The sequence below is a fragment of the Ambystoma mexicanum genome, chromosome 1p, assembly GCF_040938575.1.
Source record: "Ambystoma mexicanum isolate Mex_15411 chromosome 1p, UKY_AmexF1_1, whole genome shotgun sequence".
In the NCBI taxonomy this organism is placed as follows: Eukaryota; Metazoa; Chordata; class Amphibia; order Caudata; family Ambystomatidae; genus Ambystoma; species Ambystoma mexicanum.
Window position 1 is genome coordinate 1,286,521,847 of NC_090921.1, and position 27,446 is coordinate 1,286,549,292.

Here is a 27,446-nt window from a genome sequence, read left to right on the forward strand (position 1 = left end):
ATGCCGCAGTGTTTCTCCACCATTCCCCTTTGTTGTCTTCACACAGGAGCTGCCTTCCAGGGTCCTCCTCCAGCTGATCCGTGTAGTTCTGTTCCAACCCTTCAGGGCGCCTTTCAGGAGGGGCCCGGTCGGGCCGGGGATGGGAATTCCCTTTCTGACCCCTTGTCGCTGTTGTCCAGTCTCCTTCGATATGGCTCTCTGACCAGCACCAGGCCTCCTGTGGTCGGTGAAGTGCACTGTAGTACCCTTGTGGTAAATTTTGAGTTGGGCTGGGAATAGGAGACCATATTTCACATTTCTGATGCCAGTTGCCTCTTCAATTGTTTGAACGATTGTCTGGCACATTGCACTTCGCGGGTGTGATCAGGAAAGAAAGCAATCCGGGAGCCATTGCGGTTGATCGTTCCTTTTGTGCGAGCCATTTGGAGAAGCGCATCCCTATCCTGGTAATTTAGCAGTTTGGAAATCACATTTCTGGGGGGGTGCGCCCAGGATAGGCCTTCCAGATGGTATCCTGTGGGCTCTTTCCACTGAAAAAAAATGTGAGAAGGTTTTGGGTGCAAACATATCCGTCAACCATTGTTCTAAGAAGAGTTCCATGCCGGGCCTCTCCGCCCCTTCAGGTAGCCCGAGGATTCGGATCTGCTTGAAAAGACCGAATTAAAAAGTCAGAGTCCCAAAAGTCTGATTTTTTAAATTTTTTTATTTCCCATTTGTTCACATATATATATATGTGCGGGGAGACACCCCAGAGCCCCCCACCCTACCACTATACATTTTTATTAATGTTACCCTGCCCATATATATATATATATATATATATATATATATATGTATATATATATATATATATATATATATATATATATGCGAACAAATACGGGTCAGACTTTTAGGACTCAGACTTTTTGCCCACTGTCATTTTAGACGAAACCGAGGATTTGCACGTGATTGCGGCGTGATCTTCCTTCTCCTTCGTCAACCCGGGCCGCTAGGGTTTTCAGGCGAGTTAATGCTTGTGATAGTCGTTGGTCTATGCCTCTGATGTTGTCTTCCGCCCCTGAGACACGCTGTTCCACTTCCCCCGTGTGAGAGGAGAGCTTGTGCAGGTTGTGGTGGAGAAAACAACCTCCACTGTGATGCCGTCCATCTTCTTCTCCATCTAGGAGCGGGAATTGGCAATAGCTGCCATCACATCCTTCAGTGAAAGGGTTCCTTTCGTAATTGAGGCGTCAGGTTGCGAGGCACAGTCCATCGGCGCCTTGGCACCAGTCATTGTATATTGGTCCATCTTGCTCTGCATGACTACTATTTTGTTTTTATCCTTGCCCATGGCGTGGAGCGGGAGGGGGCCTCCCTCTCCTCGCTGAGATGTGTTTCTGGAATCAGAGGACCCGTATGCTACTGTGCGTTCCTGTTCCCAACTCTGAAGGCAAAATTCTGAGTGTGGCGTGCTCCCACCGCCCGTGGTTGTATTTCCTCTAGGCTCCGAAAGCGGATGGGCTCGGAGGGAGAACCTTCTGAATCAGCGTACGGGTTCTCAATATCCTGCGGGGCAAGTGTTTTCCCAAAAGATGTCTGTATGGGTATGGTGCGGTTAGTCAGTTGTAGCTCCGGGTAGCTTAAGGAGCTTGACGGTGATACTGTGTCCCCCAGTGGTTTCACTATGGCTGTAGGCCTCCGGACCCCAATCTCATGAGCCGCTCCTGCCTCCCAGCGTATGCTTAGTGTGAGGATTGGAGATGCCAGACTGGCCCCTGCAAGACTTACCCAGAGTGTCTCTAATCAGGAAGTCCTCCTGTCTACGGGAGCAGGGAGTCAGTGACTCGCCCTGACTCTGTGCAGCGCGCGCTGCGCAGCCGTATCCCAATTTCCTCTCTGCCCAGCTACGGTCACTGTCAGGAGTGCTGCTGTGTCAATGTCGCCTCCTCCTCCCCTTGGCTGTTGGGCCCCGGGTGAGTTTTCCATCCCGTGGGCCTTGGTACCGCACAAACCCTCTGTTCTGCAGTGTTGTTGCCGGGTAATAGCCACCAGAATCCAATGACAACCCCAGGATGTTGCGGCAAGAGCTAGGGCAGTTCCAAGTGAATTCTGCGTTGCACAACTCTCCCCAGTGCAGAACCTCTACCCCGCTGTCCACCACGTCAGTTATAGGCCCTGCTTTAGCAAAATGGTGGGGGGGTCTCCCTGCCATTCCAGTTCGCAATGCGTAGAATGTTTAACGCAGGGCGGCCTCATGGGGTCTCACCCCCACTGTCACGGTCCAGCGATGGGGCCCTTACTTTTGTCTGAACGCCCTGTCCCTGTGCCAACCCGTGATCTGCCATCTAGGTCTGGGAAAGGCAATCCCACAGGCCGGGGCCGGGCACCAGCCCATTTGCAGTGGGTAAGATCCTCCTGTCAGCTCCCTCCTCCTTACCGCATCACAGCTCTGGGTTCACGTCTTTCTCCCTCAGATCAGCCGTGCCGCAGCTCTGGTGTCTTCTAAGCCTTCCCCGATCCGCCTCTGAGTCTTCCGGCTGTGACTTCTCAACCCTGCCTCTGCTTGGGGCCTCGGAGCCCGTGGGGGCACTGGGGGCCGTCGACTTGCTGCACGGTGGGAGCGATCTCTACCCGGTATTATCCTCCACCAGGACAGTGCCACCCACAGCACAATGAGTCAATGGGTGCGTTCTCTTCCCGGCTCTGTCCTCCGCTTGACCTCACCAGGCACCACTCAGTTAGGCGGATCGCTACCGCCCACCCTTCCTGACTCGATCGAGTTGCCCCTCTTCACAGCGGTTCCTCGGCAGGCACACCTGCTCCTCGATTCTGACGTTGCTTGACCCGGTTGGGTCCGACCACTACACCTTGCAGCACCCAGGAAGTCCTGTGCTGGTCGCCACCATCCCCCTCGGTGTACTGACAGAGAGTCGCCGACCGCAGACTCCGCGGTCAGCACACGGCGGCCATCTTCAGAAAAGCTCTGCACCAAGGAGGCACTTTTTCCAGCCGCTGTTTTCTCTGCGGCGGGTGGGGGGAGACAGTTGTCACTCCACCTGGTCGTTCTGCAAGCTTTCCCCTTTTCTGTCCTCCGCTTGACCTCACCAGGCACCACTCAGTTAGGCGGATCGCCGCCGCCCGCCCTTCCTGACTCGATCGGGTTGCCCCTCTTCACAGCGGTTCCTCGGCAGGCACACCCGCTCCTCGATTCTGGCGTTGCTTGAGCCGGATGGGTCCGACCACTACACCTTGCAGCACCTAAGAAGTCCGGTGCTGGTTGCCACCATCCCCCTCGGTGTACTGACAGAGAGTCGCGAGCGCAGACTCTGCGGTCAGCGCGAGCGTTCGATGGCGGCCATCTTCAGAAAAGCTCTGCACCAAGGAGACACTTTTTCCAGCTGTTGTTTTCTCTGCGGCGGGTGGGGGGAGACGGTTGTCACTCCACCTGGCCGTTCTGCAAGCTTTCCCACTGCGATTTTTGTATTTCCCACTCGCTGTTCATCACGGAATCAGGATATTATAGAGGATAATTTTTGTGGTCACGTCCTCGCAGCTTGCATGCTGGCCATGCCCCAAATTTGACACTCTTAATTGACTCATAGCTTCCCACAAAATGCCCCAGCTTTGTCATATAAGTAGATCCCATCTTAGTACATAGTGTCAATACATGTCTCAGTGATTCGATGTTTTCTTTTGTCTTACAAATACGACATACTCTCTGGTCAGCTGGGAGCTTCATGCAGGCCCCTCATAGCGCCGGAAATAGTAAATGGTTTATATGCAGTTTTAACATAAAGTTGCAAACTGCAGGACTGGGGCATTTCAATAAATACTGATGGGTTTTGAGATGACAGTGACTAAAGCCCCACACACATTTGTAGTTGTGTAGCGATTGCAAATGTGTAAAGTTGTTTAGCCAATCCTGCTGCTCCACCTTGTTTGTATACATAGCCTTCAACACCTCAAACTTAGTGCCACGTTCAAAGAAGGGGGTCCACTTAATATTGGAAAAACATTTCTCGTTCAATTTGACGTGCTTATTATAACTACGAGTTAAAAATGTCAAACTAATAAGCTGTAACAGTTGGCAAGTTGGCGAGCCTCTGGATTTAATATACAGCGTACCCCTTCATATATGTACTTGGCTCGAAAGGGATACCAGTCCAGTCCTAATTCTAATTGTAGGTACGCCATTGGTGTGCAAGGTGCCAAATTTAGCAGCTTCCTCCAAAATTGACCTTCTACCACGTTCAACCATGTCAGCTCTCTCATAGCCAGTGCTTCGAGTCCATACAAAATAGCTGGGGGAAAACTCTGTACAACTTTAAAATCCCCTCTAATGAGTATCCAGCTGTTGTTTTTGCAAATCTGTTGATAAGACAGGTCAGTTTTCTGGCCTTTCTTTTTTTTTTTTACAGTCCACAATGGCTTCATAGTCCCTGTCGGCTCTAAACTCTACTCCTAGATATCAATAACTATCAACATATTCAACATTCTGTGAGTCCATCTGCAGACAAACCCTGGCTCTCTTGCTGCCAGATATAGCCATCATTTTGGTTTTACTCATATTTATGACTAAGTCGTTCCCCTTGGCATATTCTGTCGGTATTTTAAATTTGTTATTGTGCGGTCGAGCAAGACGAGGTTGTCAGCGTACAATAAGCTAGAAATGTGTTGAGAGGCTATTTTAACAGACCAGCCGTCCCCAGCCAATAACTTTCGCAGCAAATCGGCCAGGTAGAGACAGAATAATACTTTAATTTGTAGCTATTAGATTTGACCAGTGCTACGGAACAAATATTCTTTTAAATGCACAATTTTCAACACCTTTGCCAAAAAGACTCACTCTTGGGTGCTACTCAGGCGGTGTGCCTGGAAATTAATTAATTGCCATTTTCGGCTGTGGGCCAGTTTTTCCATCAGTGCCCGAGCCAATGTCATGGCCCAGTCCAACCCTGCACTTGGGGATCAAATGAGAAGTGTAAGAATGGAGTCAGTTCGGAAGAAGAGGGGGAGGAATAGAATTTGTTTTGGTGCAGCAGATGAGGGAAAGTAGATGACTGCAATGTTTATGTGGTTAAGCATTAAGCAAGGTATGGCAACCCAGTATTCAGTGTTAGCAAGGCAGTAGTTGGTCACACCAGAATGGACTATCATGAACTGTAAGGTCCTGCAGTAGGTCATATGATGTATGAGTATTTCAATGGCCTGTACCACCTAAAATATCTTATTTTATAGTGATTTAAGGGGGCACGTTTCAGATACTGCAGACTGAAAACAATTCCATGTCCAACCGAACCCACTCTCTTCCCCTTCATCTCTTTCCCTTCCCAGTGTCTTTAAGAGGGGGAGAACTGCTCCAGCCCAGCCAATGTATGTAAGATCAGTAGGTTGGAGAGCCGGACACAGACTCCCCGTGTAGTTCATAAAAGTAAATGTTGGGGAAAATATTCAGATTCAAACCTATTGGGGTGTGTTAGGAAAGCCTTCAGGGCCATCGATAAGCATGTAGAGTATATGCACTCACGCTCTGCTGGCTGCAAAGGTTTGAATTTCTTTCTTCCACATGTGATACAAAAATTACAACTATGCCTTGACTCCATCCTGTTACTTTTACATTCAACGAAAAGCCCGGGAGGGCTGGTTCTTTTTCACACAGCATGAACGGGGAGTAGGGTGTGCTTAGCTGTAGTGTGGGCTTGGCTTTTTTTTTCTCCAAGGAAGTGATTTTCTTGTTAAAACCACAGTCTGAAATGGTGATAGAGGGATTTTAAAAAAATTGCAAGGTGAGATCAAGTGATCATCCCCCTAATGGGGCCTAACAAGCCACTTTGGTGAGAGACCCTCTTTAACGATGGCAGCTGCATAACATGCACATTTTTGGCTATTAATAAAATGCCACCAAACATTGTGCATAGTTGGTTTAATGTACAAGCCCCTGTCCTGTGACAGACAGGGATTAGACAGTTTAGATAAAGGCAAATATCCTGTCCTAGCACAATTAAAGTGCATTTTGTGGCAGCCCGTTACTTGCCTTCAGGTAATTTGTATTGATATGATATGATATGATAGGTTATTTATAAACCACTTAATACCCAGAGGTTTCTAAGCGCGGATCCGAACCTGTGTTGCTCTATGTCGTCTTGCTTCCAAGGCGAGCACGTTTTTAACTGTGTTAACATGGTGGTAGATTATTAGTTACTCAGTATGGGGTTGGAGAGGTGAAATATATACCGTACAGGAGGTTGTCAATGTCTGTGCACATTTGAATGAGGGAAAAGCCATGTAGCTCACTGAGACCGATCCGAGTAAGGTCATATGGAGGTCACACTGAGGCAACCAGGGTAAAAACCTAAATGGTGAAGTAAAAATTTCACTGTGGCATTATCGTCGTTTACATTAAGCCTTATTGAATTAATTAAGCAATATGATTCGACGTGGCGCGACGTGGCGGGCCGACCCTGCTGAAAATGGCCTGCCGTCCAAGTTAAGGGCCCAAGTGAAGTGAGCATTATTATTATGGAATGTATTGAGCGTGGACCTGGCTTCGAGAAGCAACGGAGTGCTTTATACAGGTATACAACAAAACAGATCCATAACGGAATGCTTTTGAGAGGTAACAGAACAGATATACAGCGGGGGGTGGGATACAGAGGGGCACAGGGGAGGGGGTACAGCTGTGCCGGGTGGCGGGAAGGAGAGGGGCAGCGGGCATCTAGCGAGGCAGGTGGCGCGAGGGGCAATTTTATTTATTGGTTATTTATAATGCGCCTATACATCACATGGTGTTTTAAGGGCCAACAAGACAAAGAGAGGGGATGCCGGGGGCAACAGAAATGAAGGATATCAAAAAACTGTCCTGCTAGGCCTTGTGACATTCGGATTGTGCAAGTGCAGTTACAAATAGTATAAAAACGGAACAGAAGAATAAATAACAGAATACAAAACAGGTCCTACTAGTCCAAGAGACATTCGTATTGTGCAAATGTAATGGGGTAGGTGCATAATGGGAACGCCTCCCCACAGGTAATGGGGGGCTACATTAAATATGCAGGTGACATAAATGCAAACGTGAACAGGTTTAAGGACAGCAAAAGGCTGGAAATCAAGAGTGGGTGCACAAAATGGGAAAGCCTCCCCTTGTGGGCAGGGGGCTACATCAAGTATGCAGGCACAGTAAGTCATATGTAACATTGGAAAGCCTCCCCTCGTGGGCATGGAGCTATATCAAGTATGCGGGCACAGTAAGTAAAATGCAACATTGCAAAGCCTCACCTCAGGGGTAGGAGGCCACATCAAGTATGCAGGCACAGTAAGTAAAATGCAACATTGGAAAGCCTCACCTCAGGGGCAGGGGGCCACATAAAGTATGCAGGCACAGTAAGTAAAATGCAACATTGGAAAGCCTTACCTCAGGGGCAGGGGGCCACGTCAAGTATGCAGGCACAGTAAGTAAAATGCAACATTGGCAAGCCTCACCTCAGGGGCAGGGGGCCACATCAGGTATGCAGGCACAGTAAGTAAAATGCAACATTGGAAAGCCTCACCTCAGGGGGCCACATCAAGTATGCATGCACAGTAAGTAAAATGCAACATTGAAAAGCCTCACCTCAGGGACAGGGGGCCACATAAAGTATGCATGCACAGTAAGTAAAATGCAACATTGAAAAGCCTCACCTCAGGGGCAGGGGGCCACATCAAGTATGCAGGCACAGTAAGTAAAATGCAACATTGGAAAGCCTCACCTTAGGAGCAGGGGGCTACATCAAGTATCACAAGGTTAAATGCAAAACAGCGCAGGCTGAGAAATGTCAATCCAGTGCGTGCAGGTAGGTAGTTACATGCAGAACACAGCACTGGGTTTAAGAAAGTCAATCCAATGGGTGCAGGTAGGCCAAGTACAAAACACAGCACAAGGCAGAGAGATGTCAATCCAGTGGGTACAGGTAGGCAAAATGCAGAACACAGCAAAGGCCTTAAAAGTAAATCCAGCGGGTTATAGGTAGGCAAATTACAAACCACAGCACAAGGCAGAGAGCTGTGTGTCCATAGGGTGCAGCTAGGTAGAATCCAAGACACAGCTCAAGTTGCAACAAGTTAAAACAGTGGTTACACCTCACCAAATGTAAGGGGGCACTTCAGGGTGTAACAGACCATATCAGTTGGCAGAAGGCAATGGGGGCAGTGATTCCAAGGCATGAGAGAGTAGCATGATGAGAAGCAAAAAGGCAACCAGCAAGAACGCTCACGTTTGCTAAGTCGGGAGTAGAAAGTAGAAGTGGTCAGGGGAGCGGGCAAGGGCAGGTTAACGTAATAGGAACATGGTGCCCCCAGAAGCCTGTGGAAGCCCCAGCTGCACCCAGGGAAGAGAAGTGAAGCAGATATGTGGGGGATAGCAGGAGAGAGATGAGACACCCCACAATGTGTGGAGGCGGCCATCTGAACCGAGGGGCACTGATGAAGAATTCACGACTGAAGAGGTGAAAGTTCCGGGGACAGATTACAGATGACATATAGGCCGCATGCTAGGTGTAGCGAGAAGGAAGGAGAGAAAAGGATACAAGTGTAGCCTGAAGGAAGGAGAGAAAAGATCGATAGAACAGACAAGGGATCGGCGGGGCCAAGGCCTCCTGACCATAAAATGTGTGGAGGAGAAGCCATTGCAGCAGCTCGGAAGTAACGGGAGCATCGTATAGTGAGAAGGGCGAAAGACATCAATACCGGAGCAGATAACAGAGACAAATGAGGTGGCTCTGAGGCGCCGTGACAGGCCCAGACAGGCATGGGCCTTATATGGGGGCCATCTGTTGGGGGACCCCGACCAAGCCTGCCGGTATGAACTCAATACTGCATTTTCTTTCAGAATCCTCCAACCAGGAGGCACGAGTAGCTGCCGTAGATGCAGTATAGGTTGTAGATCGTCACGAGCCGTATCCTCAGCCGTCTCAATGGTAAAGGGCAAGGTGAGGCAGCCATCTTCGAGTGGATCGGAGCTTGTGCTCAGAGGATTCAATGACCCTTTTAGCATCGACCTCCTCCTGCGGTCCGGTGTGCTGCAGGAGGGGCTTGTATGCCATGCTCCAGGTAGAATTGGAGAAAAGCTGCAGCTAGGCGATGTGATGGCCTAGGTGTTCAGGCGGAGAGATTCTTTGAAGAGGTGGGTCTTCAGTTCTTTTCTGAATTGTAGGAGCGTGGCGGCGAATCTAATGCTGATGGTGAGGAGGTTCCATAGTATTGGGTCGTAGGCAGAGAAAGCTTGTTTTCTGGTCCTGGAGTAAGATTTCTTTTTTTTGTTAAATCAAAGGCGCCCTTAGCCAACCGCCTGTGAACCTATTGTGTAACAAGGAGCGGAGGAGTGAGGAGAGAAGTGGGGTGGGGAGAGAGGGCTTCCTAATTGGCTGGCGCCCCCCCGCCCCCAGCCCCAAGGTGCAATTCTACAGCTTTAGTATCAAGAACTTTTTTAGTATTCCAGCAATATCCCACAATGTTATTCGTTCCTGGCCGTAATGTGATTAATACCAAGTTAATGATGCCAAATTGCCAATACCTTCCATAAAATGCAACTAGTTTAGCTTAATGTGGCACTGCTTTGCAAATGGTGTGAGTAACATGGGCATTTCATGTCAATATCTGGCAACAAAGAAAACATTTTCACTGTCCAAAAAACAGAGTTATGGCCTTTGCGCTGCTTCTATTGAACCGCCAGGCACCTGGTCGACTGCAGCACATTTGCATCCTTCATTTGTATACAACAAAGAACTGGGAAGTAAAACAAAGGCCTTGTTACGACTTCAGTGGTGCAGTAAAAAAAGTGGTGGCAGTTCATTACCAACCACTTTTTGTTTGGTGGTAACAGTATTACCACTGATTTTACCAAACCGCTGAATTCAGACTACAACCTTGAAGCGCGATGCTGGCGATAAATCCTCCACTTTTTAAGGCCAAACATTGGCAGACTTGCTACGCTGCATTACTGCTGATAATAAATCCACCGCGACTGAGTGACGTTAACGGTAAACAAGTTTGGCCACAAATCACCAGATTTACCACAAATTTAACACCAAACCCGAAATGAGGCAGTCAGTTATTTTGGACTGACCGTAAATAGCAAGAAGGGGACTTGTTTGTAAGCCGACACAGTGTACAACACTAGATCACGAACAGCAGACCCATTCCTGAAATCTCATAACCCTACTCTTCTTTAATTCAGGGCGTTTTTTCTACCTTGCCAAATTTCATGTGAGGGATGGGCCCTTGGCTTAAGGGTCTGCTGCTGTCCATGAAAAGTTGTCTTCTTCACTCCTTAAATGGGCTATTTAGCGTATGATGTCACAAAACCCAACGATCCAGATTCCAACAAAAAGACATCCTGCAATCCAAATGGGTGTTCATTGGTGATGGTTCTGATGCGGCTAAGCGAGCTGGGAATGCTTCTTTTGACCCTTTTTATGGCTTCTCTCATCTCCCCTTTAGGATTCATAAAATACACTGCCCTCCTTACTCTGGGAGCTAAGGAATGATGTGAGTCTCCATCCATAACTATGTGTGGGGTTTATGGTCATTCCATCGAATTTTTACCATCAAATTATTCCTATCTAAAAAGATGCATCGAAAAAATTACCATTGAATGCATGTTTTTTCCTTTTTTTAAAATGGGGGTGTCCCCCACAAAGCCTCTGCTTTTAACCCTTTAAAACCCATTATAAATAACACTAAACCCTTTACCTTGAAAAAAAATGCATTTGATGCATATTTTTTCAATGCAATTTTGTCGATGGAATGGCGTTCGATGGTAATGTTTTAGATGAAATGACCACATACCATGTGTGGGCCTTTTGGTATTATCGATTGTAAAGTCACCTTGACTGCAAATGACTTCATATTGTTCAGAAGAGTTTTAAAATCTCAATTCTTCAATCCAGAAAGATGCTCAGGTTGCTATTGCTTAGTAGCTGGATGTTTAGCACCATGTACATAACTTTTGACTTTGATGTTCACACCTATCTGAGAGCCGTGTGCAGCCTGCCATACAGGTAAACAGGAGAGCTTGTCACTGTGCTTGTCTTCCTTGACGCCCATTATGAATAACATTTGACCTACACATTGAGAACTAGTTCCTCTTCTTATCAAAGTGTGCCCCCCTTCTAGAGATGTTAACCCACAATTTTGTATTTTTTACCTGGAGTATCGGGTGAAACCTGGTAAGACCGATTCTTCTGGGAGCTTCAGCAGGGACAATCTGGAGAGCTCTTCCAACAGCGGCTTGACTTGGGAAAGGCCATCCATGTCTGTCCGTAACTGACTGAGGGACAGGGTAATTCTCTTTAAACTGCAATGGGAAATTTGGAAATCCATAATCGGCTACAACAAGACAACCACCAGCTAGTCGGCTGGAAGCAAAATTACAACCTTGCACATCACACCTTCCAGCTAGTAACATTGTTACAACACACCTACAACTAGCTGCATAGCTTCCACAAACCCAAAACTCGTACCACATGCACATTTTACTACTCAACTTCCGGGATTTAGGCTTCCAGTCACCCACCCTGCAATGTGATCCACATAGTGGCTGCAGTATTAGGGGCATAGTGGCTGCAGTATTAGGGGGCCATCTGGTGCTGGAATCCAGTGGATCTGTAGGTGTAGACATCATGGTTGTAGGGGTGGCATTTACTCCAGGGGATGCAGCATTCAAGTGCACTTTCATGATTGACGTGTGCAGTTTCAACTTCATACACGTTTAATATGACTTCAGAGGTTTGTTTACTGTTCCAAGTTGTCTGCTATGTTTCATAATGTGGCCTTTTCTCTAGCCAGCTGTCTGTAAAGGAATCCAGCTCATCAAAGTGGGCCTGCACTTTCTTCCTGCCAGGGGACGGGCAGGCAAAGGATACCTCTCAACATTTTCAGTCGCCAGGGCTGCCCATAACAGAGGATTTTGGGTATTTTAGTGGGTGGGAACCCATTGACGTCTATGGTAAGGGGCTTGGTGGGTGAGGGAACTGACTTCATGACAGGTGACACCCGCCAAGCGCATTTGATTTGAGACGTATGGCAATGTAAAAGGCGTTGCAGGAATAAGGAAGCCATGTTGCAATACTTCCTTCTTCTTCGCCTCCATCGCCATTGTAGGGTGGTTCTCCGCTTAGTCTGGGCTGGAATCAGTCTGTGAGTTTGGACAGACAGATGTCTATCAACTGGAAGATTTTTATACCTAGTGCCTTTTCTGCCAGTTAGGTGTCCTGCCCACGGGTCATGCCACATACATTTTTATTTGGTCCAAAGGTTTGGAGTGGCTTCCAGGAAGGGTTGCTTATTTCAAGAGTGGGCGAGGAAGCCTACTGTTCCTGATCGGCTGCAAGGCCCAAATAATCCTGACTGAGTTATGGATCACTTCCAGAGCCTGACTTCTGACTTCTGCAGTTCATGAATGGTCTGCTGAAGAACAGTCTCTTAAATGGGAGAGTGCTTAAACTAAAGCTGCCATCATGACACGTCCAGGGGTGGACATTGAGGTTGTGATGGTCTATTTTTCTGAGGCTAATCTATGGTGCTATCCAAAGAGTTCATGGCTTCCTGTGCACTATAACATCATTTTAAGCATGACTAGTCTAATGCTGTCTTCCCCACGGCTGGATTCCTGGTATTGCCTTGGCCTGCGCTAAGCCCTTTGTGACAGCGGGTGACACAATCCTTGACAAATATTCTAAAAACAGTTGGCAAGGGTTTGATTGGGGGTTGATGGACTATCTGTAGAGTAGGTACAATATGCACAAATAGTCCGCAGTTTGAAAAAATGAAGGTACATAAAGATAATGCTTTTCGTCGCTTATACCAAATGCTAATCTGAACACCCCTTTGTAATTATCCTTCAAAGTGACACTGTAGAGTCTATTTCAAAATCCAGCTTGAACTATGGCATTGCTAATTGGAAGCACTTTATAATGGAAATATTACCATGACACAGAGAGGGCAAATTACATAAAGAGTAGGCACTGCACAAAGAACAGCGCATAATTCTTTAGCCCATGTGCTAGTTTGGCACGCATGCAAAGGCTCCAGATGCTCAAACATGCATGGGAGATTCAGCAGTATGACGGGGGACACGCTCTCATCACACATGGGTGTGCGTGGAAAGGCACCAATGCATGGTCAGCAGATGTTCCTACTTCACTACTCAACACGCTGCAAATGTCTGATCACCGGTAGCCTTCGCGGTTCCATGTGTTAATTCCACCACAAAAATATCGCGATGCAAAAATATTGCCATATTTTTGCGGCGAAATTCACACATGGATCCTGCGGGGGACACCCCCGCAAACTCAGCATCATTTTTTAATGTGCGGGGGGACACCCCGAAACCCCCACTCCCACATAATATCCCCCCCAAAAAAATCACCTGTGGCGACCCAAACGGCCATATCTACGGCAATATTTCTTGGTGGGGATATTATGTAGGGGGTACCGCCTTCGCGGTTGTGCTGGTGCTAGCATTTCATCATCCTACATCTTATTTCGGGGAACTACACACCATGAAAGCAACATTATAATGTGTGAAACCATAAAAATCACAGCATTGTTTAAAAACATAAGCACATCAAAACTTTTCATTGTACAGAGTATTGTTTTCCAAGATGAGCTAACAATCCCAGTAGGTTATGATGAGTAGCAATGTGTACGCGTGAGATAACACTAAAACATCATTACAAAAGAAATGTGTAAAATCATCAAATCCAATTTAGCAGTTTCTGTGGAGTAATGCGACCCTTATAAATGTTATCAATGTTTCTCTATGTTTATCATTTTTTTGGGTCAAGGTTGATAAGGAGGCCAAATCTTGTCTATCATTTCCTTGGCCCACGTCCCTAATCATCAGAAATACCCACCTCTTACTCAAATACTGGGAAGAATAGCAGAAAAGGCCTAGTATCAACCCAAACTTTCAGTGGTCTAAGCAGGAGCTTGTTCTCTGTGATTTCCAGATAAAGTTCCTGGTAAACACTTGAATTAGTTGCCGCCTCTGGTACATCCAACCATGTATTCAAAAAAGCATGTTCTGAACTCGTGAAACTCTTACTAATACAAAACATCCGTGCTGTGGCTCTTTATGCCAGCTGGGCCCAGATGTTGCTTTGCATACCCGTAGTGCAGATTTAACTAAAGCCCCACCTAGCCTATGCTGCAATGATAAAATACCGCCATGGATTGGTTTAACCTACTTTTCGCCATAGCCATGTGTGGGGCCGGGCCCACGGTAATTGGAAGAAAAACAAATCCTCAAATAATCTAGGTCTAACCTACCTCAGATTTACTTTGTTACCATGAATTTTAACTTCGTAGATTGTTGAGCACCCACAAAACATCCCCTTTGATTTATTTGAATGAATTTCGAGCTCTTGTGCATTGCAAAAAAGACTGAGTCCCCACAAAAGGCTGATTAAGACCCGCTCTGTGTTGGCCAACAATATCTTGTGGTCAGCAGCAAAGAAAAGTAATGTAGTGGAGTTGGCCTGTCTGCGTTTTTTTAGCACATCAGAAGTCTCCCTTACCAAACAGCTTTCCATCCAATGTATGTACAAAATGAACAAAAGTGGTGCCAAAACGCACTCTTGCCAAACCTCACAGGTTCCTGGGAAGCCAACAGTAGCATTTTCTCTCCTACTAAATCTGGGCGCTACTACCGTCATAAAGGTCCATTGTGCACAATAAAAGTCCCTGTTGTATGATTAAATTACTAAGGGATTCCCAGAGTCTGGTGCTTGCTACTAGGCCAAATGCCTTACTTATATTTACAGTCCAAAAAAACGAAAAATATATTTCCCCTCTAACTTTGCATGTCTTTTGGATTAAATGGCTAAGGGTTACCCACTGGGCAGCTGCATCCATCCCTTTCTGAAAGCCTAACTGGCAAAGGCAGACAATATTATTCATTTCCACCCACTTACTGGCCCGTCTCTGGAAGACTCTCCCATAAATGTTAGCGTGCCTGCTTGATAGGGAGATAGGACAGTAGACTGCCGGGCCACCTTTTGACCCTTTTAAAGAATAGGTCCAATTTTGGCCTCCTTACATGAGGCTGGACTACATCTTAAGGCAGCTAGCGCTCTAGAAATGTGTGGCAAAACTGATCTTCAAATCAAAACGTCTGCTTTTTATGGTGCACTATGGTCCAGGCCTGGTGCTAGCAAATGTGCTAACAAAGGAATGCGCGGTGAAGAGCATTGTGCATAATTGATATAACATGGATACAAAAGTGACCCTAAATAGGTAGGTTAGATCTGGTGGCCAACTATCTGATTGGAGTCCGATGATCAATATAGAGTTCCTTCCTATTGTTCTTTCGTAAGACAACTAAGGGCCAACAGACCTGCTGCAGACATGTGTGAGCAAGCCATAGACCACAGGTTTGAATGCAAGCAGGGAGGGCTCAGGATTTAGACTTCTGAAGCTGGTGAAAGGAGAACCACAAAGCTGTGAAATAACTCCTACATAGACACTATGAAGAGATAAATACATTTGTGTTGTGCGCTGTATCAATAAACACTTCAATTGCTCTTCATATTTAAAACATTAAATGCACAACTCAATGAATGCAGAGCACAAGTAAGTCACACAAAGGAAAATCAGATGGCCGAATCTATGACCTTTCACGGGGCACGATCCCAAATAGGTAGCGCCATGTGTGAGACCGTCTCGCTGTTAAGGTCATAAGTCAAGCACGTGTATAGGTAGTTATTTCCAGTGATTTTATTTTTGTCAGTCTTATTTGTATTATTTTACTTGTGTTCTGCATTGAGGTGTAATAAGTACTTGGAAGGCTATATTGCTGGACACATGGAATTGTTTCTTGACAGTATATAAGTAATTGTTTCACAACTCAGTGGTACTCAAAGGAGCTCTTTCAGGTGGTCCAAAATATCATCAAATGGGTGTGTCCATTGTGGGGGATAGAGAGGGTGGGCGATGGATCCATCCCTGAAATGCTGCGAGTAGAAGGAAATGAGCGGCGGGTGGTCAGGACACCTGAAACCCAGAACCATGATTGGGCACAGAGGATAGTAGACGGTTCAAACAATAGAGAACATAAGATCAAAGAGCTAGCGAATGCAGATGTGGTAGGGGAAGGCATGATGAAAATATTGGGCTCCAGTGTAAGAAAGGTTAAACTGCCAGAAGTCAGCGTGACTTGGACATCTCAGGTGGCGATGACATATAAGTGCACTAGGACAGGGAAAGGTCACCCCCAGAAGCATCATTGAGACAATGAACCCAGCTACACCAACAAACTCTCACAATTATCCCCAAACATAGCAGGAGGAGTGGAGCAGGCTACAAGTTCTGGGAACGATAGCGGAGGATGGCGACCTCCAATTTTGACTGACTACAGGGGCACCTGCATCATTGACAACATTAAAGCATGAAGATAGCCGGTAGTAGTGACTTTTACAAGATGTACGGGGGAACAGGTTCAGGTGGGAAGAGAAGGAAGTGAAGTTAAATTTCAGTGAGAAGTGATGCGTACATGTTGTATGTAGTCTGTGTGCCGCATTGGTGGAAACCCGTGCCACACAATGTTCTCACAAATGTGTGCCGTGCTGTGCCCCGGGCTTCTGGTGCTGTGGCACACAAAGTGCCCAAGAAGGATAGAAGCAGGCAGCCAGAGGCTGGAGCCGCATCAGATATGTGGGGGAGAGTGCGCATGGTGCCGGGTAGCAGATGGAGGTTCAGGGCGAACCCCTGACATGGACGGCCATACACAAAAGGTTGCACCTGCTGAATTGCAGCCTTTTGTGCTGCAATCATGGGTGCAACCTTTTTTGCGCAGCCCATAGATATAGACCCGAACTTTAGAAGAACATGGCAGAAGCAGCAAGTGACCCAGTAGGGATTAGCAAAGGGGAAACTGGCACCTGATCACTGATTTTCTTTTTCCAAATATTTTTTATTGAAAAAAGCAATTGAGCAACATACAAAAGCAATAAATGGCAACAGTAACATCTACAATGGCACACTGTGCATGGAATGGGCCCACCCCACATTAACATCACATGAATTTCCAGTTTGTACTCCGCAATAGGTTTGACGCTCAAATGTAGACTTCCAAGTCCTCTCTCGACCAGTAAGGGATTAATGAGATGGAGGGATTTTGTGGAAGGGAATGAAAGTGTATCTGTATTAACTAAACTGAAGATGAAAAGAAAGTCAAATCACTTCCCCTCCATTTATTTACTCGGGGAGCACTTTAGAATAATAGGCCATCATGTGCAAAAGCCTATCACACCACCTATGACACCATGAAAGGTGAATTATCCAGTAACTAAAAGTGCAGACCCTAACCACTAAGCAAACTATCAAAGTCCCTTTTCGCCCAAATGTCATTATCAACGATCGTACACTAGTGGCATGATCCCATTTGAACTAACAGAGGTTTCACCACGAACCTCACTCTTCCTCTGTAGTATGAAGGTCTTCACAGCATCCACCATAGAGAACAGGAAGGTCTGCTGGTACATTTCTATCAATCTAGCTGGTAGCAACACTGAAGAATGAAGTAGCACAGTTAATGGAAAAATAAAGTCCTATCAACATTGTAGAGCACTTTTTTCTTCTTGGCCACATGTCGGGTCCCAGCTACAAATCCTGCGGAGGCTGTAGATGAAATCTACAATTAGACTGAAATCCTCACATCACTAAACTCAAGGTAACTCAGGGTATATGTTTTGCTCTTCACTGTACCTGGTGCCTTTGCCGGTAGCTGGAAGTCTAATGATCAAATTCTTCTTGCTGAAGCTTCCATCTGGAGAAACATCCACGACTGTTGCTTGTACCACTACTCTCTAGCAATCTCTGTATTACACTGCTGATGTTCGCTTGTAAATGTCCTTTTTTTCTGAGTAACTTTACTCTTTTACTCCACTAATTGTTGGTTTGCTGCTGCTGATGACTTGATCCCTATCTTTGCTCAACTCATTTCTCAGGACTTCTTTTATAAGCTTTTTGAATAATGTTTCTTCTTTTTAAAGACAACCAGTTTCTCAATACTTCTTGGGTCATGCTGTATTGTGAATTATGTTAAACATTTGTCTCGAATTTTGTCTTTCTTTAAAGTGTCTCTATCTCTTTTGTGGCGCAGGAAATTCCTTCCCTTTATTTCCTCTACAAAAGCACTTTCGCCATGCAACCCGCTCCTGTGAAAACGCTTCACTCTGTTGCCCAAACGCGCTCCTTGAAACCATTGAGGTTCCGTTCCCTGGCTCACGATCGCATGCACAATGTGGCAGGTTGGGCCTTAAGAGGAACTGGGATCATTGTTATTTTGGTTGGGGTTTATTTGAGGGAGAGTTTTATCATTGTTTCAGGCTTTAACTAGTTGGCTGTCAGATAGAGGATTGCCCAAGCCATCATGGCTGAAAGGTTAAAGAAGCTGATTGGAGAAAATTAACAGGACAGCTTATTGGAGGACAATTGGAACATTGGTCCTGTTTGTTTGTTTCCAACTGCATTTCATTGTCTAACCTAGAACAGGAAGGTCCTGTGTTCAAGCAGCTCAGGTTTTTATGCCTTTTTACATAGTGAAAACATCTTACAATGACAAACCTGTGTCTAGTGAAGTCATGGTGGGACATGACAAGGCGTAATCTTGGTGAGAGCGCAGCGTAAAACAACGACAAGTTGTGAAAGTCAGTGCTGAAATTTATGTTGAACAATTTCTTAACGTTACCTAGTTAATAAGGTTGTTTTTATCTTCGGTAATTAGGGCACCGCACATAATGTTTTCTCTGAGGAACCTTTATTCTAAAACTGTGCAGCTTCAAGATACATTGCGTGTGAAGTTTCAAGGCGTCATTAACATAGACCACTGAAACTAGTGAATTCTCTCGAAACCCTTTTTGCGTCTTGCCTGAAGGAAAGTAGTGTCTGATGGGGACAGAACAACATTGGACATGCGCGAGAGATTAGTGTCCCCTGATTTTTTCTCTAATTTTTTGTAAATTGCCAGAGCAACAGTTTAACCTGCACAGAAACGATTTCAATGTAGAGCATATTTCGTGAGAACTAAGTTGGGAACAAGACAAAGCCAGCGCAGGAGAACTAAACGTTTCAATTGCAACACAAAGTGAAAATGTTAGTTTATTTCTGAGAACTATGTCAGATTGATGCTAAATCAGTCTTCCGCCTATTACAGCAATGTAAAATATACCTTTCATGTAGTTTTCATATTTTTAATTTAAGGAAGGTGTTTTAAAAGTAGGTGAAGATAATTTTGATGTCTTCCACATAAGCATTTGGATGTAGGAGATTTCCTCTCTACTCTTCGAGGACGAAATACAGGTATCTATTTAACTTTGTGGTAGAATGGAAGCGTCAGAGTGTCAGGGGGTGTAGTAATTTGTTCCCATTTTCTCGCCCTCTGCAGATTTTCAGCTGCTAGCAGCCAAGTCGAAGACTGAAGTCTGTTCTTTTTTTTATTTTATCCACTTCCTCTTTCCCTCAGGGTAATTTGATTTCTGCTGTAAGTTAGATCAGTAGTTGATTGAACACTTCAGAGGGTCTCTGGGGTTCAGCAGCTTCCGCGGACAAGGTAACCAGGACCTGACAGAATGAAAGATCAAATATGTGTGTAATTTGACGTAGCTGCTAAATCTCTTACTTGTCATTATGGCAGTGTTAGGAAATTTGATAAGAGAGTTGAGGGATGAGTTGAGAGTTACTCATCAGGAAAATGAAAAATTAAGCAAGAGGGTTGAAAAGTTGAGGGAAAAAAAGTCCTTCATTCAGAGTATGAGGTGAACAGCCACCAGTGTTGCTTAGGGAGGATGCAAGGGGAGGTTTGGAGGGTGTCAGAGGAGCTTCAGGGGGGTTGGGATTTTTTCAGCTACAGTGCCGTTAGCTCCTCCAGAGCATTTGGTGGTGACCCGAAGAGGTTTCAAATATTGTTAACTCAGTGTGAGTTACACTTTCTTTGTAAATCTCGTAATGCAATTAGATATTCATCTGGGAGAAAGGAAGAACGAGCATAGGAGGGGGTTGGGAGATGGTAGGATTCCCCAGTGATTTGATAAATCATGGGCAGATTCGGAGATCAAGGAGGAGAAGAATAAGTTGGCAGTTCAAGGGAGTAGAATTCGGGTTCCATTGTCTAAGGAAGAAAAGGATAGACGTAGGACAAATAATCTATGTTTGTACTGTGGTAGGAGTGGAATATTTTGGGGAAATTGTCCCTATACTCCCAAGAAGATTCAATCGTCTGGAAGCAAATCAGAGCAAAGAGTACACCAGGTCACAAATATTCTTCAGGCTGCGGTTCCACCTTTTACAGTAACTGTATCCTTGCATTGTTTGGGTAATTTAAAAGGATCAGGTCCAGCCACAATTGATTCAGGTGCTACAGGCAATTTCGTAGATTGGGGGATTGCTAAATCTTTGGGAATTCCTTTAGTTCAGAAATAGATGGTTGGTCAGGTAAAGGCGGTGGATGGTTCCAGTTTGACCCCAGGACCCATCACACATGAAACCGCCCCTCTGGAGATTCTTATGGTGGGAATCATGTGGAAAACTAGGGGCATCATTCTAACTATGCGGATCTGGTAACAATGGTGCCGGTAAACCTACCTGACCGTTGTTACCAGACCGATACAATACGACTCTGCTGGTGGGTGCCGTCCCACCCGCCAGAGCAGAGTGGCACCCGCCCCCAGAGTTTCACGGAAGCACTGGCACCTTTATTAACAGTGCCGGTGCTTCCGTGGTCCCCATTCCCATTGAGTCCCAATTACCGCCGCCTGACTTCCCGGAATGCCTGCGTGGTAAAAACCTGGTTTTTCCGGCAAGCCAGGCACCAGTAAAATTTGCAAGTCCGGTGGCAACCTGCCGGTTTTACCAGCATGGTTACCGCCAGACTTGTGATGAGGCCAACTGTCTTTGAACTGATTGATGCACCTCAGTTACAAATTATTATGGGGATGCCTTGGCTAACGTCTGACAATCCTGTTATTGACTGGTGTAGGAGAGTAGTGGAATTCAAATCAGAGTTCTGTAAAGAGTAATGTTCGAATTTTGAGAGCTGTAAAGGTGAGTGTAATGAACGTGGGGATATAATTGTGGCATTGGCCTATAAAGGGGGATGGAGTCATTCTATTTGTGCGGTTTGAGGGGTTCTGCCAGAAATTGATTGTGGTTTTGAAGATGTGTTAAATGAAGCAGAGGCTAGCGAGTTGCCGCCACATAGGTCTTATGACTGTAAAATTGATTTAGTTGATGGTGCCTTGTTGTCCAGTAGTAGGGTGTACTCCTTAACGAGAATGAAAACCTTAAGGAATATCTTGCGAAGAATTTAGCCTAGGGGTTCATTAGACACTCGCAGTCTCCAGCAGCTTCATTTTTTTTCTTTGTCCCCAGAAGGATGGCAAATTGAGAACTTGCATTGATTATCAATCCTTAAATAAAGTCACAGTCAAGAACCGATATCCTTTGCCTCTAATTCCTGAAATGTTAGATAGGATTCAAGGAGCAACAATTTTTTCAAAGCTAGACTTACGTTGGGCTTAGGGTGAAGCAAGAAGATGAATGGAAGACTGCTTTTAAAACCAGGTTTGGGTTATTTGAGTATCAAGTTATGCTGTTTGGATTATGCAATGCCCTGCAGCATTCCAATTCTTCATTAATGACATTCTGAGGGAGATTTTAGATATCTTTGTTGTAGTTTATATTGATGCTATTTTAATCTTCTCTCAGGATGAAATTACACATCAGAAACATGTTAGAATGGTGCTGGAGAAATTAAGAGAACATCATCTTTTTGCAGAAGTTCTCGGTTTTGTAATCTCTCCTCAAGGTTTGGAAATGGACGGTAAAAAGGTTCAAGTGGTTAAAGATTGGCCAACCCCTACTCGGGTGAAGGAGATACAAAGTTTTAGGGGTTTTGCCAATTTTTACAGAAGATTTATCGAAGGTTTTTCTCTAATTATACCACACATTACTAAACTTTTGAAGAAAGGAGTTAAGTTCCTTTGGAATCAAGAGGCTGAAGATGCTTTTAGACTTTTAAAAGAAAAGTTAATTTCTGATTCAGTTCTGCAACATCCTGATCCTTCCAGAGAATTCTTCCAACTGTTCATTTAACTATTCACAACTTTTCAGTGCTGATGCATTTCCACAGTTTACTTAGCTTAGCTTCCCAAAGTCTCTCTTGCTAATTTTGGATGTGCTGGACTATTCTGTTTATGTACTTTCTTCTTGAGCGAAAACTCTGCACAGGAACCAAGGTTAGCTATGACCTTCTTGATCTTGGTTCAGGATGAAAGGCAGTTTAGAATCTTTGGGAAGATTCCAAACAACCTCATCAAGTCTCTCATCAATCAATGCTGAGAAGGCATCTATACAACAAGTGGTGTTTCAAGGAACTGCAAGACAAAAAGGGGAGATGGGACAAGGGAGAAAGATACAATAACGGTCCTACTAGGCCTTGTGACATTTGGATCGTGCAAGTGCAGAACAAGAAGTGCAAGCGAGGGGAATAGAGGGAGTGCTGGTCCACGCAAAAATTAAGTGCTAAGGTGGGAAGGGAAAAGGGTGAAGGAGCGATGTGCAAGTCCCAAGGGGAGGCCAGAGGGCAAGTGCCAGGGATTGCAGGTAAGTGAAGGGAAGGGAGAGGTGGACTGGGAGGGGGACATGGGGCCCTTTAGTACTCAGAGGGAACCAGGCAGCCAGTCACTGAGGCAGAAGAAGAGGTGTTAGCAGGGGAGAGGAAGAGAGAAGGAGGAGAGAAGGAGGGTGTTGAGAAGATTCTGGAACTTAAGGAGATTCGGCTCGAACCGGAGACAGGCAGGGAGACCATTCCAGAGGGAGGCTCCTGCACAGGAGAGTCATCTACCCCCCACTCTTTGCTTAGAGAAGCATCTGATTCGCAGAGAGTTGGACCTAGCAGAACGAAGAGCTCTAGCATGGAGCTATTTAGGGAGAGAGAGTTCGATGTAGCGGGGTCCCAGGCCCCAGAAAGCCTTGTGGACGATGCAGAGGGTCTTGAATTTGATCCTAGCAGCAACTGGGAGCAAGTGCAGAGGAATTAGGGCTGGAGAGATGTGGTTCCTGGGCTTGAGGCCAAGAATAAGTCTTGCAGTCCTATTCTGGATTAGTTAAAGGGGACGAAGGGCGAAACAAGGAAGATTGAGGAAGAGGCTGTTACAGTAGTCAAGCCTAGAGAGGACCAGATCTCTGGAGACATTGAGTTTTTGGGGAAAGGTGAGGAAAGGAGGAAAACCTCTGAGGAGGTGCAGCTGATAGTGGGCCGTCTTGGCAAGGTCTGTGATGTGAGGCGAGAATGAAAGAGAGGATTCAAAGATGACACCAAGGTTTTTGGCCTCACAAGAGGGTGAGGACAGGGGACCCATATAGGGCAGCCAGAGGGAGGGAAAAAGGGAGGGAGGGAAGGTGGGAGCTGGGGTCCCAATGAAACAGATCTCAATCTTACTGGTATTAAGGCAGAGGTCATTGTAAGTGCACCATGGCTGAATGGCAGTCAGTCAGGGATGAGGGAGGAAGAAGGGGATGGAAGCTTGAAGGATAGCTGCGTGTCGTCTGCATAACACTGGAAGTGAGGAGAAAATGAAGAGATCAAGTGGGCCAAGGGGGCAATGTAGATGTTGAAAAGCCACGGTGAGAGGATAGAGCCTTGTGGGACGCCGTAGGTGAAGGGTGTGATAGGGGAGAGAAAAGGGCCCAGTTGAACCTGGGAAGGTTGGTTGGAGAGGAAGGAGGTCAAGAGGTCCATTGCCAGGTTTGTGATGCCAAGTGTGTCACGGAGCAGATTTGTCAGGGTTGCATGATTGACTGTGTCGAAGGCAGAGGAAAGATCCAATAGGATATGAATGGAAGGAAAGTGCACGTCAAGATTAGAGAGCAAGTCATCACAGGTGTTCAGTAGAGCAGTTTCCGTGCCTCTGGCAGCTTTGAAGTGAAGCCAGACTGGTGGTTGTGGAGACAGCTGACAGTTTCAGTATGATGTGTTAGTTGGGAGATAGCAAGCTTCTTCAGGAGTTTTCCCAGGAAAGGTGTAATGGAGATAGGGCGATAGTTAGCAGGGCCGTAGGGGTCAGAAGAGGGCTTTTTAAGGAGGGGATGCACAAGGGAGTGGTCGAGGGAAGAAGTCAGTGGCAAAGGAGTGGTTACAGAAATCAGCCAGGGAAGGCACAAGGCAGGCAATGTTCTCCTTGATAGTTCTAGAGGAGCAGGGGAGCATCTGTTTGGGGGAGACTTTCATAGAGAGGACTGGTCTAGAGACCTCATCCGGTGCTATGGGAGAGAAGTAGGGAAGGGGAGACAAGGGAGACATGACAGCTGGGGAGGGATGAGGGAGAGGGATAGAGGAGGGTGAGGACAGAATGTCCTGGGTTTTGGAAAGGAAGTGGATGGCCAGAGAGGTGCAAAGGGGTAGGGATGGCAGGGGAGATGTGGGGACTGCAGAAGGATTAGTGAGTTCCTTGCACATTTTAAACAGTTCGCCAGAGTTGTTGGTGGCCCTGGAGATACGGGCTTGTAGGGGAGCCCTCTTCTTCGAGCAAATGGAGAGTCTGTATTGCCTTTGGAGCAGGTGACAGGCCAGTTTGTCAGAGGATACGTCTGATGCCCGCCACTTCCGCTCAGCCACTCTGCACTTGCATTTCAGAGGGGCTAGGTTGGAATCATACCAGGCGTTATGCTTGAAGGCAGGTTCATTCGGATCCTCATGACAGGGGCAAGGCTATCCAGGGTCTTGGTGATAGAAAGGTGAAGATTTGCAAGGGCAGAGCCAGTGTGGGCGCCCGTGGCAGAAGTGGGAGGGGGAATAAATGTGGCAGCAATGACAGCAAATGACACTCACTTCATCAGTGAAATGATGGAGAAGGTAACAGGCAGTGGCTTAGCAGGGGGGCCTAAGAGATCCAGATGAGAAGACAGGAGTGAATGGTCAGACCTGAAGAAGAGGTGTAGTGAGAAGGTTGGAGATAGAAATGTCTGAGGAGGTGAGAGCATCCATGGTATGTCAAGCAGAGTGCATCGGATACCAGAGGGATGAATGGTGAGGGAAAGAACGTTGCAGAGGCTGCCGAAGAGTCCAGTGGCCATCTCGGAAAAGTCAAGGTGAATATTGAAGTTTGGAGGTAGAGGCAAGGTCAGACCACTCAGAAAGGAAGAGGGCGACCAGATCAGGGGTCCCGTAGATGGTGGTAAGAGTCAGCAAAAGGGTTGGAGAGATGTCAAGCCTGCAGACGAGGCATTCAAAGAAGCAGTAGGACTGAGTGGGAATGATAGTGCCAGGGATTCAGTCAGGGACGCTCAAGGCTACTCTGCCTCCAGACCGGTTAGGCCTGGGCTTCGAGAGGATCTTGTAACCCTCAGGCAGGAATGTGTCAAAAGCAGTGGAAGAGCTGGCAGTGAACCACGTCTTAGTGAGGGCGAGAACGTCAGGGTCAAAGTCTTCGAGAAGGAGACAGATATCAGAAGCGTGTTTGACGGCAGAGCAAGAGTTAAGGGTCGCTAGGTGGACCTGGTGACCACCTTCAAAGGTCTTCGGGGCGGGGTACAAGGACATGGTACGCCCATCAGAGGTGGAGAAAGAGCAGGGTGGGCGGAAGAAGGGAGGAAGTTGATGAGAGACGGAAGATGCCTATCAAGAAGGAGGAGTTTGGGTTGAGAGCCCTGTGCTATGACAGTGCCATTATGATAGACATTAATGATGCACCTGGAGGATGAAAAGCCTGCCAAGAGTACTTCCTATCTGGTGCCTCCATTAATGGGACACGTGGAGAATGAGAGAGGACAGAGACCATATGTGGAGTCCATAGATCCGGGGATGGAGCGACAACGAGGATGTCGGTGAAAGTCTGCTTGGAAGAAGCGTTGGCGTAGGTGTTGGCAATGGGAAGGCCTGGATTGGAGACCAGGAGATCCTTTTTGAACATTTTCCTACCAGGCTTCGAGAAAGAGATAGGATAGGTGATACAGTAGCAGTAGGTGAGATAGAGAGCACCATGGACGGAGGGAGAAAGCAGAGAGATGGAAAGAAAGAGGGGAGGGAGAACAGAGAACTCACCAGGCAGCCTAGCAGCAGACAGATGACGATAGACAGGATCACTCAGTGTCTTTTCCAGAACCTTGAGGGGCGTACGGCCAGTCAGGCCCTCCTTCCAACGGGGCAGATGCACAGATGCTGTGAGTGAAGGCCTTAGGATCTTAAGTCAAAGATGCTTTTAGGTAGTAGATTTCCTCTCTGGTGAAGGCCTCATGAAGGAGGCAGAGTGCTTAGTCCCAATAACACTGAATTTAGGAATGTGAGGATTAGGCCCACTTAGAAGAAATTTAGAGCATAATAGGTCATAGAAAATTGACAAAAAGGTATAGTCTGCATCTCATGTGGGTGTTAAATTTGCGGCATGCCATATTGTAGTTTCGGGTTCACTAAGGTATCTCCTGCCTACTGAAGGATGCCGGATACCCTGGAGATGTATTTAGCTCCTTCTAAGCAAAACCTTGTTTCGATCCCTGCACCTTGTCCACCAACATCACTTTTGGCCCAGAAAGCAGTGAATATTGGCTAGATCAGAATAGAAAAAGCAGCACTTGAAATTCACATGGGCCCAGCAATTCTCACCCAAGACAAATTTACCAGGAAAGAATAGCCGATTCCCCTTTTCCCCCGATTGCACTTTTCCCCTCCTCCCTCTCCCATGCACTTGCGAGTTCTTAATGTCACTGGGCCTAGTAAGATCACTGTTTTGTTCTCCCCTGTTCCCCTCCCTTGCCTTGTCGCACTCTGAAACACTTGTGTACGAGCGCGCTGGAAATAAAATATCAATCAATCAATCAATCAATCAATCAATCAACTCGGGCCTCTACACAAGGCCAGTCAGTGGTTTGTTTTTCTGAAGGAAAGGCAGATTCAGTCAAAAAAGGAGAAAGGAACACTGTGTTCAAGTGTGAGATGTGCCCACAGAGAGACAGTGTTTGGCAGCGCTGCTGCAAGGCGTGGCAGCTTCCAGTCTCTTAACTTCATTGGAAAGTTTCTCAAGAGGCTTCAAGTCCAGATCACGGTAAACTATTTGAACAAGATCAGCAGACTCCATTGTTCTCCAAAGCTCTTTGCACTGACTGATGTAAGGGAACTTCAGTTTCTCCTTCACTTCTTGCTCTTGCCTTAGTGTTATCCTTCACCCCCAGATCTGTGTGGCGTGCAGCGCAGAATGAAGACAAGTGAATAGATATGCCCACAAAAGGACCCAGCTTCATTCACAACACTACAAGTAGTGCTAAGGTACCACACACAGTGTCACATGCCCCCAATACCACTATAAATGCTACATGGGATTGTATACTTGCAGCCCGGCTCCCTTATCATGGAGGTGAATGATCTATAGGGACTTGCCGCCTTGCATCCGCCGGTATTACATTACACAGCGCCTCTCATCAGAGCCTCACCATGGGGG

The 27,446-nt window shown here is 46.4% G+C and overlaps 1 protein-coding gene across 1 annotated transcript in view; it reads right to left on the reverse strand.

The window, feature by feature from the left end:
* The window catches only part of TSKS (testis specific serine kinase substrate), a 667,857-nt gene that overhangs the window by 5,269 nt on the left and 635,142 nt on the right, over positions 1–27,446 (reverse strand). The window contains exon 7 of the mRNA XM_069649410.1: positions 11,162–11,311. Coding sequence (XP_069505511.1) covers positions 11,162–11,311 — 150 coding nt within the window. The remainder of the gene's footprint in view (positions 1–11,161; positions 11,312–27,446) is intronic.